We start from the raw sequence: 20,225 nt of genomic DNA on the forward strand, positions 1-20,225 counted from the left end.
GAAAAAAGGTTTTATCTCCAAAATCAGTAAGAAGGATTTTTAAGCACGAAGGCCTAGCCCCACTTGCTGCTGCTGAGAAAAAAATGTAAATATAAATGCAAGTGTGGAAACATTTAGAAGAATATTGAGAACAAATCATCCCAACGTCAGAAGTCCAAGAAAAGTACCACTTCTGACAAAAACGCATGTTGCCAAAAGCTTTCAGTTTGCTAAGACTTATGTTCAAAGGCCCTTCAGGATATTTGAAATATTCTATGGGCGGATAAAAGCAAAATTGTTTTATAAGGCAGTCCTGATTCTCGTGAATATGTTCGATGCCCATCAAATGCTGAATACCGTGCCTAGTTATACCCGAAGAACGATAAAACATGGTGACTCTAGTATTATGGTATGGGATTTCTTCGCATACCATTGTATAGGTCCCATTTAATGATTAAATGCACGTTTACTTTGACATTCTTGAGGGATCCATGCTGCCTTACGTAGAGGAGAAAATGCCAATCAGACAGGGCTTCCAACCAGACAATTACCCAAAGCACACCAGTTCAAGGAGTGGTTTCGGGTCAATAATATTTCTGTTTTGGACTGGCCTACCCAATCACTTGATCTTAAACCATTAGAGCACCTTTGAGCAGATGTTAAAAACAAAATTATTTGAGTTTTTAAACCCAACAACAATGATTACAGGTGAGACTGCATGGAAACGTATCCCATTGGAGATATGTCAGGCTTTGGTAAATCTTTGAAGCGACGATGTAAGGCCTTTATAACCAATTATTACCAAAAGCAAAAAAGTTAAGGAGTGGTTTCGGGTCAATACTATGTCTGTTTTGGACTGGCCTACCCAATCACCTAATCTCAAACCAATAGAGAACCTTTGAGCAGATGTAAAAAAAAATGATTGCAGTTTTAAAACCCACCAACAATAATCAGTTTTGGATTACAGTTGAGACTGCATGGAAAGGCATCCCATCGGAGATATGTCACGCTTTGCTAAATTCTATGAAGCGACAATGTAAAGCATTTATAAGCAATAAGGGTTCTACAACCAATTATTAACAAAAGCAAAAAAGTTAAGGAGTGGTTTCGGGTCAATACGAGTAATATGTCTGTTTTGGACTGGCCTATCCAATCACCTGATCTTAAATCAATAGAGAACCTTTGAGCAGATGTTAAACAAAATGATTGCAGTTTGAAAACCCAACAACAATGATTAAAGTTGAAACTGCATGGAAAGGTATCCCTTTGGAGCTATATCAGACTTTGGTAAATTCTATGAGGCGACGATGTAAAGCCTTTATAAGCAATTAGGATTCTACAACCAATTATTAACAATTTCTTGAAATGTTTATCAAAATTTTGTTCTTTTCCTTAATTTTTATGAAAACTGCTATTTTTTGACCGGGCAAATCTTTACCTTGAAGTTAAATTTGTTTTCATTTATATGATAAAATCTATTCTTTTCATGTCATTAAATGAATGTGGCTTAATAAATATAAATATTTTTAACGATTAAAAACCATAAGGTATTTATTTTATAATAAATTGAATAGCTTGTGCATATATATGATAAATGGGAGTTTTTACCTTAATTTGTAAATACATATCTTTAAACTATAAAATCACATGTTTTATTTTAAAATAATATTATTAAATACCTATTCCCACTTTGCACATATTCAATTAATTTACGTTGGAAAAGGATCAAATTTCTTTTCTTTTTGATTTGATTTGGTAGACTATTAAAACTTGTATTAAATACAGTTCGCTCTTCTCACAGGTCATTACTATTGGTTAAGTTATACTCAACTACTTCATTTACAAGTGTTATAATTCCACATAAATAACTAGGACAAAAATTTGTTTTCAAATACAACAACAACAAACACAACATACAAATTCTATGTATTTGAAGTTAGTTTCAAGATATATAATAAACTGTCTCAATAACCGAATTGAGGTTTAAGTTACACACAACATAATTTAATAGCTATGTTCATAGATATATTTTTTTTAATGCAACAATTTTTAATAAAGCATAATGGAAGGTATTTACTCATGTTTGCCACAGCTTAATGATAGATAAAAAACATTTACCCCTAAAACTAAGTCTAAAATTATTCAGAACTTCAAATATGCTTCTTTTCAAAAACCTCTATCTACGAACAAACAAGGAGTACAAATCACTATGTACAATGTAGAAAGCTCTCTGGTACAAGGACCTAGCAAATAAATTGTCTCATAGCAATAACTCAAAAGAATTTTGGAATATTGTAAAAGAAGTAACTGATGGAAAAAGAAGTAAGAAGAAAAACAGCTTCGCTCTTCCAAATACTGAAGGTGACGAAATCGATGCTCATATAACACCAATGGAAGTTGATTTTACTTTGCAACAATTAAAAACAATAAAGCGTCTCGTAGTGATGGAGTTTCTGTTGAATTTTTCAAATGCAGTAGTAGAGAATTAAAAGAATATATCCTCGACATTTAAAATTAAAATTAATGAGAAAGCTGTTATAAATGTTATTTACAAAAAAGGCGACCCAAATCTTGCCGAAAATTATAGAGGAATTTCCATTTTAAATTCCCTTCGAAAAGTTTTTACCGCGTTACTTTATAATTGGCTAGATGGGTGAATCCAAAACGCACAAACATTAAGCGCCTTCCAAGCTGGCTTTCGTAAAAGTTTTTCTAATGTTGATCAAATTTATGCATTGACAAGTATCGTAACAAATTATCTCGAAAAAAAAAAAACAGAAAACTTTACGTATTCTTTGTCGACTTTAAAGCAGCTTTTGACACTATTAACAGACAAGCTTTATTTTACAAAACCTCGAACATGGGTATGTCAAGAAAATTCCTAGTGTTATACTTGAATTTTCTCTCGACATCTTCAGCTGCTGTATGGGATGGATTGAAGATATCTGAGTGGTTTGCAACTTATTCAGGTGTTCCTCAAGGATGAATATTAAACCCTCTTTTATTTGCCTTGTTTATGGATGATTTTTCATCCATTCTACCATGGAGGTGTTGTGTATGCGGGGAATCTAATCAAAGTACTTATGTATGTTGATGACCTAGTACTCATAGCTGAAAATCCCTACACACTGACTACAGCATCAAATAAACAAACTAATGGCGTACTGCAACACGTGGAAACTTTTTATCAACATACAAAAAACAAAGGTTATGATTTTTGAAAAACGAATGAGCATAAGAAGAGCAGAGGAAGGTTGGAAGATTGGTAACGAGCGCCTCGAAACAGTAAATGAATTTAAATATCTAGGTGTTTTATTAACATACAATTTAAACTTCTCAAAACATGCAAAAGAAAAATGCAGCGAAGCTAAACTATCACTCAACTTAATGTGGCCGAAATTAATTCATGTATGATATATGGTAGTCAAGCATTTGGTTTTACTCAATTCGAAGAGTTTGAGATAATTCAAAGAAAAGAAATCATGAGGCAGAAATTGTTTAATTCCACATAAACAAATAATGACTAACGCACTACGATCCAATGCATCAATTTTGAAAGAGTGGAAAGAACTTGCTAATACACACAACTGCACTTTATAGATTTCAAAAAACAACATTTCAGAGTGGCTTGGTCAATTTTCACTTCTCATTGCGAAAAATGGGTGAAAATATTTTTAACCAGCATCTTAGAAAAGCCTTTTATCAAAACGGCGCACTACAGCGCTAATTGGATCTAAGGCTAGGTTGCCTTGAGATCGCCATTTCTAGCAAAGCCTCAACGGCTATAGCCAGAACAATTTATCGAAACCTTATTTTGAATTGCATTAAGGACAAGTCTGTTTATTTCCATACGTACAGTTATTCTCTACAAATCTTGATTTATAAGTTCTAAGCACTTTTCCATCAACGTATAGAAAAACAATCATCAGAAAACAATACAAGCTTTGACTGTTGAATTATTTTTGCCATAGCGTTTATTTTGTTTAGTTTAAATTTATTAAGTTTAATTAAAACTATTTACATTTTCGATAAATTACATTTGTGACATAATTAAATTTTTCGTTTTGCTTTTGTTTTTAAAAAAATTAATACTGCGATTTTACAAACTGTAGGTATCACATTTCTTTTATATATATTTAAATTAGTTTGATTTTTGGTTTGAGTATTCAAACTATTATATAACTGAAATCCTTTTTTTTGTGTGCAAAGCAATGAAAATAGCTACAATTTATCTTCTTTGAAGACTTGTAGCAGTTGTAATTCGCAGTTTCTCTATGTAGCTCGGATTATTTGGAATCTCGATTTATTCGGGAAAATATGCGTCAAGACCAGGTGTAATGGTCATCTTCTGATGAGCCCAACCATTACATCGGGACGAAACGCATATACATATGAACACTTTTATGCTGGTTTATATGTATGTAATAATTTTGTGCATTTGCTCGAAAAAAATTAGGAAGTCTGAAATCTTTTCTGTTTCTTAGTGCATATGGTTGTACATCTCTTATAAGCTTAGTGTAATGAAAATCTTATGAACATAAGAAATAATCATACCCCCAGCATTGTACCTTGGGGTGTACCTACACACGTTCACAAGACAAGATAATTCCTCAATTACTGTAGTTCGCTGAGTTCTTTCTTGGATAAAGAATTTGAATCATTTTAGTTTCATCTCTTTTATTCCAAAATCAGTAAAACAGTTTTGGTATGTACACATTACAACATGCAAGAGATCTACATATTTATTTATAAAGTTAATTTTGTAATTTTCTGTCCAGAATCTTGCCCAAATCACTTTTATCTTAGAGACAATACAAACTTAATAGTTACGATTACACCTAATTTAAAAAACTAAATATATTTTCATCGGCCTTGTGCAGTTCTAAGTATAATTACTTTGTAGAAATAAAAATCTATGTTTTTATATAATAATAAGACAAAATAACAGACACGGCCAGGAAACAATGACCCAAATGCGACAAAACAAAATCCGATTCGATTTGTTTAGTTAAGTTTATGTATCTAGCAATATTTTTGCTTCATATGTATAACTTAATTAATAATAAATACTAAAATTAAATTTATACATAAGCATATTTAGATTTTACGAAACTTACAACATTTTTCTTTAATACTTTCAAATTATTTTCTGATTTCAAAACATTATATTGTGTAAGCATATTTTGTGGTGATTGAGTTCTAAAATGGGGAAGACAAAGATCGAACACATTTCTTACATTATAACTGCACATTACTAACAAAAATTATCTAATCATACAACTGGAAAATTGGGAATCAGTCCAATTTTGATTTTGAAAACATAGATAAACACATGATAATTGTTCTCCAAATTATCCTTACTCATTACTTATTTCAACATACTTAACATAGTTGCAATCGGTGCCATCAATCACATTTTAGAATTATTCTCATTGGCTTTATTTTCTAGCTTTTGCAGTCTAATATTGTTATGTTACCGAGATAAATTATGATGGAAGAGTTATTAAAAATAAGGCTTAATTATTGTATGATTATACTATTTCATTGTATATAAAGTCGACATTCTTTTTATGATTTTTTTGTTTTCCAATTTTCGGGTTCGGGTTTTTAATTATTATCGAAAATAATTCCCAGACATTTTATATTTTCTACAACTTCTAACACTTAGTTATCAATTTTACCTTCAGTCTCTTATTCTCCTTTAAGCTTTATTTGCACATTAAAAAAACAGTTTTTTTAACTCAATTAAATTAAATTAACTTTTTCAATACATTATTCTATGTTGGGTTATCATAAGAAGAAAATGGGGTTTACCACTGATGACATGTGCAAAGGATGCAGTGTGCAGTGATAAAGAAGAACCAAAAGATATTGTCCACTTCTTATGCTACTGCCCAGCACTATCATACACTTAAAAAACAAATTCTTAGACAAACACTTCTTCAATAATCTTGAAGAACTCGAAGATATTTCCGGAAGCAGCCTCTAAATGGGTGTAACAAAACAATCCATAAATATCATAAGTTTAATCATAAACTTTTTGAAAAGTTCACTGCATTAAAATGGATCACCATTAATCTTATTGTGGTGATAAAGTCATCAATCGCCAGCCCATCAACCTAACCTAAGTCAAAACGATTTGAAAAAAAAAACATAATATTGTAAAATCAAAATTGTAATACGAAACGTGGGCTGCACACAAAACCTCGAAGCCGCACGAAAAAATACTAATGACCATGATACCGAAAGATCCCGAAAATTTCCGAATTTTAAACTTAAATGTTAAGTTTATAGGTTCTCATTTCAAAGAAATTTCCATTTATCGATGAAAAAAAAGTCTCCGTACAGCAGCTTTTTTTTTGATGATTCGAGATAAAATACTTACTATAACAATATAGTAAAAACGGGGTTTTAAAATCGCAATCACAATTTTTTTTTTAAATTTGGTAAAAAGGAGAAGGTGGAAACTAACATTTTTTCAATGTAACAACTTTGGTTTTTACATTTATTCCTAGTACTTTAAAAAAAAAAAAAACACTAAAATTAGGCTGCTTACAGAGCCTTTTCGACTAAGTGTACATACTATGTTTGTTAAAACTAAAGCAATTTAATATCTTGTTTTTTAACAAATTTGTAAAAAAAATCTATTTTTACAATTTCTTGAGACTTTCTTTTTGATTTGAAACCATCAACAAATTCTGTTTCTGGTACTAAATAAGAAAAATTTGATGTCGTACTCTTTTAGAGAGGAGGTCCCCAAATTTTTGGAACATATTATTGTTTACGAAGTCCAATAAAAATGTACTCTAGTTTTGGACAGATAAAAAGCTTAAGTTTTGGGCGAAACTGTACGTTAATTTTAGACTACATGATAGCACAACGAATCAAAGATTTGGTGTGGCCTCTTTAGTTTGATTTTTAAGTAAATCCATCAAATAATAGAACCAAGCTGATTAGTGCCTTTGTTGATGCAAACAAAGTTTTGTCCCAAATAAGCAGACAGGAAGATTGGCAAGAGTTTTTCTCATTTACGAGTCTAAACAACTTCATACAACTTATCACGGTGCTGGATTTCCATACAGCAACAAGATAGTTTCACTGTTTTGCCTATATACCACCTTTGCAAGTGGTTGTCATTCAAGACATTCATATTTGCAACTTTGTTTTTGTTCCTTCTTTATATTGTAGTGTTCAAAAATGTCGGCTTTTTAAATGTTTCGTCGTTTTAATTCAAGTTCTGTTTTCTTCAGTTAATGCTTAAGTAACAATGAAAATGCTTTCCTTATTCGGTTCTACAGTTTAAAGATGGTACTTATGTACTAAGCATACAAAAACAGCATGGGTGTTCTAATTTGCACTTTGAAATGAAATTTAAAACATGAAATTATTGTGGAAAACGATAGCCAAAGAAACGATAGAAAGGAAAAGTTAAAGGACAAAATCGAAAAAATATTTTCTTTGAAACGTTTGATTTTGTTTTTCACTGACTGATTTGATTTGTATAATTGTATACAACTTATAAAAACAATACAAACAATCAAAATATTAATTAATTGACACATTCTTGTCGGGATATTTATTAGGAAAAAATATTGAACTTGGTAAAAGCCTGAACAATTGTTGTAAAAAGAAATAAGTGAATATTTTATTATTTGATTTTGATAAAACTTGATACTTATATTTTGTGTTATTTGATATATTTGATTGATTCGAAACATTTATAAATAAGATTTTTCAAAAAACTGAATTTACAAAATTCCTCAACCATGAAGTCAAAATGAGCTTTCTATTTCTTTTCCTCCTTTTTGAAATGTTCAATAGTGAAACTTTTTTCTCAGTTTTTATAAAAACATTGAGAAAATGGTATGAGAATTTGTACAGAGAAATCTCCGAGATTTTAGAAATTTAAAGTAACCAATGTTTCTTTTTGCTAAGTACAAAAAGTACAGCACATGCCATACAATTTTAAGCTTAAGGAATCGAATGAAGAAAGTGTTTTCTTTTTAACTTACTCACAGATCCTCGTACCTAGTATTTCCGTGCATTTCCTAGCGGTAAATAGTACCTCAGCTACTCCTACGCGTCATCGTATACAGCTTCCGATTCCTTCTCACATTTCTTCTTGCGTGAGTCCATTTCACCGCATTGGTTTGCTTGCAAGTTTCGAAGTGTTTGTCCAATGGGAAACCACTTGCATAACCCACTCCGTTATTTCCTTATTTATTTATTAAAAGTTGTTAAAGCAGAAAATAAATAAAATACTTGAATAATACTTGTTTCTACTTGGCTCACTTTTACTTGGTCTTTATTGTAGTAACATCATTTAAGTTTGGTAAAAATTAATGAGTTCTCCTTTTTATATTAAGCTTTTTATAATTCTATAGATCTATGCATTCATATATAATTCGAAGTTAAAGTAGTAAAATACTTGTAATCTGCGAAAAAATTATAATTTTTTCTTTTCCAAAACGGCCTCGAACATGAAGTCTAGATTATTTAGTAAATTCAAACACATTAACTGCGCTGAGATCAATTTGTTTAGTGTGAAACCAGTCTTTAGGAATGTCTACGAGCTTTTGATTGTATGTTAAAAACAACACTTAATCTCCTCATTATGCTCTCCACAGTTAATTTATTAGTCAGTACACTCCGAACAGTACGTCCTACTGGTAAAGTACACATACCAGCAACGACTGCAAACGAAATTCGGAGTCCGTGACTGTATCTTTAGGAGTGTTAACTCTAATTTTCCCCCTAAAAAACAGGCAATAACAAGTTGAGTTTAAAATTTGAGCCTACTTATTCGATGTGTGATGTGACCACACCAGTAGACAACGGGTTGATCAAAGTGTCAAAAATACCGCTGTCGTTCAGGCGCCCGTAACAAACGATCCAAATCAGTCAATTCAACAGCGTTCTCGAGTATTGGGAACCACATAATGGCATATTCTGCTGACTAAAGAACTGAAATCGATGGACCATTTGAAGCGATCATTTATATTCATTTTATTTAAAAAAAGTTATTTACGTGGAATCTGTAACTGTAACTGTAGGAAACTGAAATACGACTTTGAATTCATTCATATTCAGCTCTAAAATCGTATTCATAATCTATTTTATACTGAAATAAAGATTTGCTATTTGAAGTCTCTTCAAAAAAGAGGTTTAAAAATTGCCAAGATAATTTAATTTGACCAAAATTGACCTTACATTTTTATACTTTTTGCTATAGTTTTGCGTTTTTTTTTTGCTGTAGTAGCAAAAGAACATGGTCCACTAAGATTTTAAGTTTCTATTTGAAAAGAAAAAATGGTATAAGTATGTTATATAAGACGTTTACAATCTTTCTATATTGTATTGGTTTGTAATCATTATTACAAAAAGTGACATTGCACTCATGTGATAAAAGTACATACTTCCAATTGTCCATAGTCAAATCCAAATGCTCATGGGAGTAACGGTTCCGATGGCCAGCTGAAATTTTCGACAGTTTCACTTTCGTGGAGTCGAATGCGTATAAAACTAACATTAGTACCAGATAGCTGTAAGAATTAGGGCGGTAACAATACACTCCCGACCATTCAAATGTAACTTTTTCTTTCAAGTGTAGGCATTTTGCATTGATTGTGGATTTTTTGGCTACTCATTTGAAATTTTGAAATTTTCGACAGTTTCACTTTCGTGGAGTCGAATGCGTATAACACTAACATTAGTACCAGATAGCTGTAAGAATTAGGGCGGTAACAATACACTCCCAACCATTCAAATGTAACTTTTTCTTTCAAGTGTAGGCATTTTCCATTGATTGTGGCTTTTTTGGCTACTCATTTGAATCGGTTGTAGTACCCGTGGCGTGATGGTTACGGTAGGCCAGAGGTCTTGCCTGTGCCATCTAATTTTTTTTTTCACGGGTACTACCTCTTTCGAGGAATTGACAAATTCTCCAAGATCAATTCTTGTCATAAAAAGTGCTTTCTCAAATTAGCCGTTCGGATTCGGCTTAAAACAGTTGGTCACCTCCATTCCTGATAACATTACTTGCACACAGGAATGGTTAAGAGTAAGTCACTAGGCCCTATATTTTTTTTCTTGAATCTGTTAAATTGTTGTTTGAGACTAACAAAACTAGCTAACACAACCAAACGCTAAAATAAAATGTTTCGCTTCTTCGTTGAATACTAGGTCATTATTTTATGTGCCCTTTAAAACACAAATTAAGCACTCAAAATAGATAAATATTGACATGAACTATACATAATAGAATATACCAACTTTTTAGTGACTTCTCATCCAATAGTTTGCCATTCTGGCTTTAACACCTGTTTAAGTACAGATTTATTAGCAATATTCCGCTATTTCAGGCGTTTGTCGAATTTTTCGATTGGATTTAGGCGTGGTGGATGTGGAAGAGGTTGTGAACTATTATCATTTTCAAAGCGCTAGACACAACCTCGAAATGATGCACAATTTTCCGGAAGGAATGGTGTTTCAGTTCCATCCATTATTTTACCAATCTCTGCATATGATTTGCCATGGTTTTGCATGTGAATAATTGGTTTTCGAATGCATTCAGTGGTCTCTTTTTTGGAATCATTTTTATCATTCTTATTTTAAAAATAAATGTTTTAAATGCTAAAAAGTATTGGTTTTAACTTTCTTTAAGGACATCTGTAGTATCGATAGCGTTGAAACTAATTCCCGCAATAAATATTTTGTGTGTATCAACAATTTTCTTTGAAATTTTCAAATTAGAAACCATTGACGAGATTGGGAAATTACTATAATTTTACACTGTTCTTTGTAAGCACGTATTTTTGCTTTTAAAATAACATCCGAGGTCTAGCTATTAGATGGTTTGGTCGTTTTAAATTAGGAGGTCAAATTATTAAAACACGTTATGAATTGTAAACGAAAAATGTATTAAACTCAGATGATTGTAAAAACTAATTATATCTGCCTACATACAAACGTATTAATAAATATTTTCAATTCGAAAAATCGGACCAGTTGCAATAACTTTTAATATTAAGTTAGGATCAAGTGTTCAAGATTAATAATTTTGTTCGTTTTTAAAGCTTTTATAGTAATAATAGAATTAAATGTCACATTCTTTTGGTATATTGACCATATTTAGTTAGTTTAGTTATTAAGACACTAAAATAAAAGATGCGTACTAAGTTATTATACAAAAAAATAGCAAATTAAATTAATAATTACGTAATCTTGTCGTGCAGAAGAAAGCGCTTAGTATGAATTCTCTAATCAATACTAACAGTATGATTGCTAACATTTTTCTGAAGATTTCTTGCTAAAATGTATAAGTTTGTTTTACCCACAGTGTTTAGTTTACTTATAGATTCACAAATGTATCCTTTTTGTATTGACGTGGATAATTCTGAGAGTTGGGATTATTTCGATACTGCTCCAAAAATTTATTTTTGTTTAAAAATTTAAATAATATTATCCTTTTCTCTTGAAAGCTAGATAGAAGATCACATCAAAGCGCGTAACCATGATTCAGAATATTGGGTAAAATATAGTCGCCCCAAAATTACAGTTACAGATTAAAGGAACAGCTTATACTATACAAAACCAAGTACTTAATTAAATTTTACAGCATCTGGCAAAAGGTACTTAAAACGGCTGTTCCAAATAATAGCAAAAGCAACAAACACTCTATTTTGTACACAATTTAGAACTATTAAAAGACTATTTCTTATTTTTACATAAACCATACAATCGAATGTTGAATTAGTGCGTTTGTTTTGATATTTGTCAAATATAATTAATTAGCAGTCAGTTCTGAAATACAAAAAAAATGTTTTGTGATTTTTTCAATAGTATGAATTTCTTCCTTTAATTGCTTTTATATTTCAAGCTAAATTGTGACAAAAGAGCTTTTTTCAGATCCGCTAAAGCACTATTCACATGAGCACGACCAACGAATGAACGAATATTCGTCGATTTTGACATTTCTTTTACATGAAAGTTGTTAATTCGTCGCGAATGAACCAAAACAAGAATGATTTTTTAGGTTCAGTACGCGCGATTATTTTATTCGTTGCGAGTGTGGATAATGTGGAACGCGAATAAAGATTAAAAGTTTGTATCAACTACAATTTTTTTCGCGACGAATAAATTTGTTTTCTTAAATTTATTAATATATGATATTGAAAAGTAAAAGTATGCATCATAAATCAAATATAAACTATATTGCTATCGTTTTGTTAAGAATTTGTGTGTGCAAAATATCTCTTCAAACGTATATAAACTCACATTTTGTAATTCATTCGTCAGTTTTTGGTCGCGATAATATGAATACTGCTAAACAAATACTTTATCAGGTTAGTTGGGGGACTGAGATGGCCAGGGTACCACAGAGATCGTTTGGATCGGTGTCCTGCTAAAAATGCCATCTAGGTGGCATTTTGTCCTCAGTATACGAAACTATTATACCTTTCAAAATATATTTCCTTGGTGAAAATACCTATACGGATGTTTCCTCAGTTTTGATATCATGAATTTAGAAGACCAGTCCAACACTAAACCGAGAAAAGCAAACCCCCACCATGATGCTACTGCCTCCATGTTTCACCATTTTTTTTGTTTAACTGAAGCGAAACTAATTCCTTGAGGATGTCTAACATTTCTTCCGCAGTCAGACCCAAAAAGGTTTATTTTTTTTCGTCATTCCTAAAAATGTTGCGAAACATGGAGCTATGTAAATCTTGAGATAAAATAAAAAAAAACACTAAACATAATATGCTAAAACAAAATATTTGTACTAGAATAATTGTTTGTAACCGAAACAAAATCTGGTTATCGCGATATAATAAGTCTCTATTTTTTGGTGCAATTTTATGGAGATTTATTCAGTTTATGGTCACGTGAAAACAAACAAAAATAGGGTTGCTATTACTGAAAAGGTAGCAAATCAATTCATTAATTAATCAAAAGAATTTATTAGATTCAGGATACTCTCTTACACTATTTCAATTAAGTTGTTTCTTTTAGCACAGGAACACAATGGAGTTTGTTGTCTTTCTCTCTTCAAGTTTTTTAATGAAATATAATATGGGTAAAACGAAACATACTTCTAAACATAAAATTGTATACAAGTTTTTGGAGAGCACAAATCTTAAAACTTAGAGGTACATATACAATTTTGGAAAGCCTTGAATGTTATGCTTTCATTTCTTATGCTGATTTCGAATCGCAAATTCGATTTCAAATAATATACTTAAATGTTCACAATAAAACCTATAAGGAAATTCGGATTTTCGGTAAAGGTAGGCCCATAAATCTAAAAGAAGTCAACACCCATAAAGTTTATAAAAGCAGCCTTCCTATAAGCATTCAAAAGAAAAAAGACTTAATTAATTTGTGTAAATCAGGTGCTATCCCAGATGAGTTCCACCACTGGTATAAAAGCTTAAAACAAGCAAAGCTTTCAAAAATCTAGCTCCGGAACCCGATATTAATGATGGTACTGATTCAGATCAAGATTAATAAATTTAAAACAAAAAAATATGAAAAAACCCCATGTCCATGCCCAAGAGTTAAAGTTAAATAAGCTAAATTAAATACAACTTTTTAGTTTCATCTTATTCATAAATGAGTTAACTATCGAATTGTAACATCCATTTTCAATGATTTAATGATTTTTCCAGAGGCCATAAACTTTGAAATGTCAATTACTTAGAAACACAATATATGAGACTTGAGTTCTTTTTGCAGCATACTGACGATATATACTTAAATGTTTATATTTTGTTTCAATATATCAATATTTACTGTTTTTCTGTTGAAAACTGTTTTAGCCTAAATGATCCAGCGTTAACAACTAATGAGTTTTTTTTTTTGAAAAGTAAATAATTCACTGAAAATATTAAAACGGCATATTGAAAACAGGGATTATTAGATGAAAAAAATAGGGTTTGAGGTCCAAATAAATAATTAATTCATGAAATTTTATAATTGGAATCGACTGCGACCTGAGTAGAGCGTACATATTCTCCCATAATCCATCAATTGGGTTCTTTATTTCAATGCGCATTTTAAGAAAGTGAGAGTAAATTCTAAGAAATGTTATAGCCTCTTTTGTGAAGTAATGATGTTTTTTGAGTTTAGAAGGTAAAATACTTATAAAATGTTATTTTAACGAAACTTCGAATAAGTGCTAAATTTGTCGTTTATCGGAACAACACCCTTCTTAAAACTATTATTTTTATTGAAGTCTGAAGATAAATTTTTGTTTTTAGGAAAATTGATAACCTGTTTAGCATTGAGAATGAAGCATTGTTTTGTGTAAGATGACAATCATTTTTTTACATTGCGTTTATTTCTCGAATTTGAATTAAATATACGGTATTTTTGTAACGCTTGAATCATTGGAATCAAAATTAAAATGATAAACGCATTGTTATTAAAAAGTTATCGTCTTTTACCTCATGAGCTAAGTAATCCTCGAATAAAAAATGTACCTGAATGTATAAGATTGTATGTTTTCCTTCTTAATATGTATCCATATTTATTTATAAGTGATTATTTTGACGTTTGATTAATTATAACTATAATTTATTTCATTGTAATTTAATCTATCCAGACAATTCTTATGAAAAAAACTTTTTAAAAATTTGTTTTTAAACTTTAAAACACAAGTTAAATCCTTTAATTTTTCGGGAAACATTTTTAAAAGTACGAAATTATTTATAATCAATTTATTGGTATGACCTCCAATTTGTTAGGCAGGCATGACACCCAATATCCTAAATGAAATAAACAAACTGTAAGGCTTACTATTATTGCTAGATTAGGTTAGACAAGGTAAAAGACGTTTTCCGTGATAGATTAGGACGCACATAGGCAGTGATATCACATGAATCTTTAGGCTTTCTTTCTCAATTAAACCTGTTTGATTAAGAGACTGATTATGTTAATATGATTGAGATCGTTTAGCTAAATCAGGGCGAAGAACTGTTTCCTCCTCTTCTTCATCCAAACAGACTCTCTAAAAGTCATATGAGAATACGCCTAGCCGTTTGGCGTGCTTTTCTATTAGACAGTGCTCGGTTTTGGCACCGATTATCGAACTGACTTGAGACCTTTAAATCTAGTGTAGGCCAGACATGGTGATTTCATTCCACCTGATGCTTGCCTTCTTCATAGCGTCTTGCATTAGCAATAGTTTACATGTAGCCAAACATGGTAAAATGGGCTCTACTGTACCATTTCTGGGGAGTTCATCTGGTTTATAATTTCCTGGAATGTCTCTATGGCTGGTACCTAGCAAAAGTGAATATTAAACTGTTGTGCCATTCTCATTAGAGATGATTGACAGTTAACGTTTGTTATAGAGTTTTTAGAGACAGAGACCGGAGATTTAATAGGGGCCTGACTATCTGAGAAAATACAGATATCATACGTTTATATTACGTTTATTTCTTATTCTTTCTTTTTTTTTCATAGAATGATCCAAGAATCTTAAGCCCCGATTGATAGCTCACTCAATCGCTTTTATCCTACTCATTGATTAAAAAGTATTTTCAATGTTCACAATAAAAAGAAATCAAGATGAACTGTACAAATTATGTCCTTCGGTGGTTGAATAGGTTATGGTTTCTTGTTCCCGAAACATAAAATAATAAACATTAACGTTACTAGGCCCTAGTTCCTACTCTTAACTATTCCTGTATGCGAATAATGTTTTCAGGGATAAAAGGGACCTACAATTTTAAGGCTAATTTATGAAAGCACTTCATGATAAGAATTACTCTTGGATGAATTTGTAATCCCTCGCAAGAGGCAGTACGCCTAAAAAAATATTTGGATGGCACAGACAGGGATCAAGCATGACAGTCCCTCTCATCACGCCACGGATACTACATTTAAATCTTTACGTGAAATAACTATAGCCTCCATTTATATATTTTAAAAATGAGATATTAATATACAAACATTTATTCTGGTTGACACTTAAGATTTGTTAGGCTCCCTTGATGTTATTATGGGCGACCAATTTGATGATTTTTAGACATTAATTTTTAGAAAAAATATTAATTGATTACAAAACAAAATTATTATCAATATTTGCGCAAGTCTATATCATATTTTCCTTGATCTTTTTCCTTATGACACGAGAAAGATATCCATGCTTTGTATTTTTGTAAATTATTTGGCTGCATTTTTCTCAACAATTTTGCGATCCCATAAAAATAAGTAAAGTTTTATTTTAGTTAACGAAAATCAACATCAATGTATAGGCGATGGTGACATCACAGGAAATATTAGTCCAGTATTGTTTCGCAAAAGTCATTCCAGGCATTAGTTATTAATAAATAAAAACTCTCAATTCTGTTTCCTCTAAAAACTATTATAACTTTCTCTCTTTTTATATGCATTCATAATATTATCAACTAAACAAATACAATAACTCATTTTTTTTGTAAAATTTTCAGATATCGAAGACCGCACAAAATGATCAAAACGCTAACATGTCACAGGATGGAATACCAAGACTTTCTACATCACAGCAACATGATGAAGAGAACGGTTTTAATTCGGACAGCAGTAGTAATGAACTGCTCGAAAAGTGTCCCATTTGTCTGCTGTCTTTCCGTGCGCAAGAAATCGGGTCGCCAGTAACGTGCCAGCATATCTTTTGTGCAAATTGCATAGAAGCGTGGTCGAAAAATGTGCAAACGTGTCCAATCGATCGTATCGAATTCGATCGAATTGTGGTTCGCGAATCATTCGAAAATCGCGCGGTAGTACGTGAAATCAATGTTTGCAAAGGAGATTGCGTCGAAAAAATAACCCTTAGCGATGACGATGTAACTCATTGTGAAGTGTGCAATAGACCAGATCGCGAAGACGTGATGCTTTTGTGTGATAGCTGCAATCAAGGCTATCATATTGATTGTCTGACACCAGCTTTAACTGAAATTCCAGAGGGGTCGTGGTATTGCGACAATTGTTTTGATTCGGAAAATGAAGATTCTGATATGGTAGATGATTTGAATGAACTATATGCGGACATCCGGGATATGGGTATTCCGGAGGCACGATTGCGCGTAACCGAAGTGCATCAACCACGTATTTTGCGAACGAGACAAAATGAAAGAATTCGGGCGGCTATAATTTCGCGAACTCGACCCACTACCAGAAATCAAGCTCAAAATGTGAACGCGGCTCCATCAACAAGTAGAACAGCATCAACGTCATCTCGTTCAACAAGAACCGTTCGGAATAGTTCAAGAACAACAACAAGAGTTCCGAAAACTCGCAGACGTCGCCGTCGTCGTGCACGCCAACGCACATACGTTGTTGAATATGATTTAAATAATTATGATGAGAAGTTTGCAATCAAGACTACGAAAAGAGTTATTAGACGAAGACGTCGCAAGCGCACTCGAAGAACAGCACTTAGTCAAAGACAGGCAGAAATATTAAGCGGTGGAAGGCAAACGGCCAGCAAACGACTAGCTGAGCAATTGGGCGTCAAATCTACTAATCGTGAGGCACGTGCAGCAGCTGCTTCACAAACATTTTCCTTGTTTGGCAATGCCAATGACCTAGAATACTTTTCCGACAGTGATGATGGAGGAATTGAAAATCAAATAGAGATCAGTACTGGAGGTGGTGGTTCAACAGCTGTGCAAACTTCAGTGAGAGTGTCAAGTTTTCGAACTCATCGTGGAAAAAAGGGCTTACTTTCAAGATTAGAACGCCAGCCACCAACAAGCACCCCCGATCTTTTATCAAATATAATGGACTTGCAGGACCGTTGGCATAATGCCAGTCGGCATATGGACGCAGTAAGAATTGGCCAAGATGGGTCACTAAACCTCCCTCCTCCATCAGCAAGTGATGTTTCTGGTAATTCTGGTATAAATGTATCCCTTTCGACGGGATCTGCGACCACAACAACTACAACCACAAATCCTTCTAATATTGAAACCACTCAAGCCCCAATGTATCCCCGCGGTGGCGGAGGTAACAATCGTAACTTTAATTCTGGCGGTGGTGGAACAGGTGGAAATAGCGGAGGGGGCAACTACAATAATCGTTATAACAACCAATCTAATTATCGTGGAGGTGGTGGAGGAGGAGGAGGAGGGGGTGGAGGAGCTGGAAGCGGAGGTGGTAGCAGTTATCGCAGCAGTTTCGGTTCAAGTGGTGTAAGCACCGGAAGTGGTTTGACAGGAGCTGGAAATCTCTTTAACATGGTTGGAAGAGGAAACTTTTCTTTCAGTTCCCAAAATCAAAATAATGACAATTCAAACAACAACAATCCCAACAACAATAACCCAAATAATCGAGATCGGTTCAACCGTAACAACAATAATAACACTAACAACAATATCAACAATAGAAACAATCAACGCAACTCCCTTCCCATCATGAATAATAACCAATCTAACGACAGTTTGATAACAATAAACCAATCACCCTTACAACAGCATCGGCAGCAAAATCTACCTAACATGTCAAATCAGAATTCGCAATACTCAAATAACCAGCAGCAAAACATAAGCATGGGCCCAAATAATGCACTGTCCCAGCCACCGCCATTTCCTTGTACCCTGCCGCCGCCACAACCAATATATGGTCCACACAATCAACCTATGCAGCCAATGCTAACACAACCGCCTCCAATGTTTCCAATGCTGCAACAACATCCACCACCACTTGTAGCACCACCACTTGTTGCACCACCTGCGATACCATCATTAATGGCTAATCCAATATCAGCGCCACCATTGCCTGCTCCACCAGCTTTTAATAGTTCACTATTCCAATTAACTGCAGACTATGATAATGATGAAGACGATGATTCAAATTGTCCAAACTTTTCAGTGTATTCAATGGAATCACTGCAAGTTGCTAAATCTGATGTCAGACCTGCTGCTGAGTTGAAAGGCGAAACGCCAAAGGTATGATTAGATTTTTTTTTTATTCTATTTTATTTTTCAAATGGCTTAAAAAAAAGAACAACTTTCCAAACAAACAAAATTGTACAAAGCATTTTACCTCCTGTTTTAAATGTCTTTTATCATCTCTGCTAGAATTGGGTTGGATTAAACTTTTTCTTTAATTCATTTTTAATTTAAACATATTTGTTTCTTACTTCAAAAAAATATCGTTTTAAAAATGAAAATGAGTTCATACAAACATAAAGAACTTAAATTATGAAAACATTACTATCCCTATCCCTACTATCGCTGAATATCTTGGACAAACAGACATTTTTTAAAAACTATCAGTTTTTATATAAAAAATGGCATAATTTACGATGTTGTTAAAAGTATTTCCGAGTTGAAAAGCTGTTTAGTAAAAGCAATTTGCATTATAGAACATATCTTAGTTAACAAATAGCAATCAAATAATGTTTTTAGATGTGTTTTAGGCTTTAAATGCTTTTTGAAAAGCTTACAAATAGGGTATATTTTCAATACTTCTTTTATAAAATTTTGAGGTAGTTTTGAAAATAAATCAATTTAATTCTTCTCAATTTCTTTTCGGCAACAAAAATGCATTTTTTTTTGGGAGGGGTTTGATAATGAAAATAGTAATAACATATTTTCATAAATTCATTGTTGAAGATGTTAGATTTGTATGTCATTGAAAATAGGTTCTCGGCGAGAAGCATTGATAATATCGTGCGTACAAATAAATCATTTTATGCTTTTGAAACGATTTAACATTGACATTCTCGAAAAAACAGGTCAATAAAAAAAATACCTTAGGCGTTATTTATTTTTAAAAAATGTATGATTGTTGTCTGTTGTTATCGACGACTCTCTACATCCAAGATCTAAGACCTTGTTTGAAATATGAAGCGAGAAAGTAATGAAATAAGTTGAGGATAAGTTGAGTTACTTTTGTTGTCGTTTTTCACCTGAGCCTTATGAATGTTTTAGAACATGATATTGTAGTCCTTTGAATTTTGTTTCTGGTTTAAACTCCACAAAGAGAAAAACCTACTATTGAAAAAAGTTAATTAATTCGAAAACGCCCTTAACGATAAAGAAAGAGCTAAAAATGTATCAAAATCAATCTCATTTCGTAAAAAATTTCAAAATTTCTTGCTAATATAACGATACAAGTGTATATGGACGACGCAAATAGAAATTTTTCAGAGGCTCTTCAAACGCTGGTTTAATTTTTAATGATTCACGCACATATTGCAAATTTATCGGTGTGCGAAAAACCTTTTAATGTTATGTTATAACCGAGAGAAAACA

The 20,225-nt window shown here is 32.3% G+C and overlaps 1 protein-coding gene across 3 annotated transcripts in view; it reads left to right on the forward strand.

The window, feature by feature from the left end:
• The window catches only part of LOC129943498 (uncharacterized), a 49,963-nt gene that overhangs the window by 4,722 nt on the left and 25,016 nt on the right, over positions 1-20,225 (forward strand). For all 3 annotated transcript variants that reach the window (XM_056052994.1, XM_056052995.1, XM_056052996.1), the window contains exon 2: positions 16,437-18,914. In XM_056052994.1, coding sequence (XP_055908969.1) covers positions 16,437-18,914 — 2,478 coding nt within the window. The remainder of the gene's footprint in view (positions 1-16,436; positions 18,915-20,225) is intronic.

This window comes from Eupeodes corollae, chromosome 1, assembly GCF_945859685.1.
Source record: "Eupeodes corollae chromosome 1, idEupCoro1.1, whole genome shotgun sequence".
NCBI classification, from domain to species: Eukaryota; Metazoa; Arthropoda; class Insecta; order Diptera; family Syrphidae; genus Eupeodes; species Eupeodes corollae.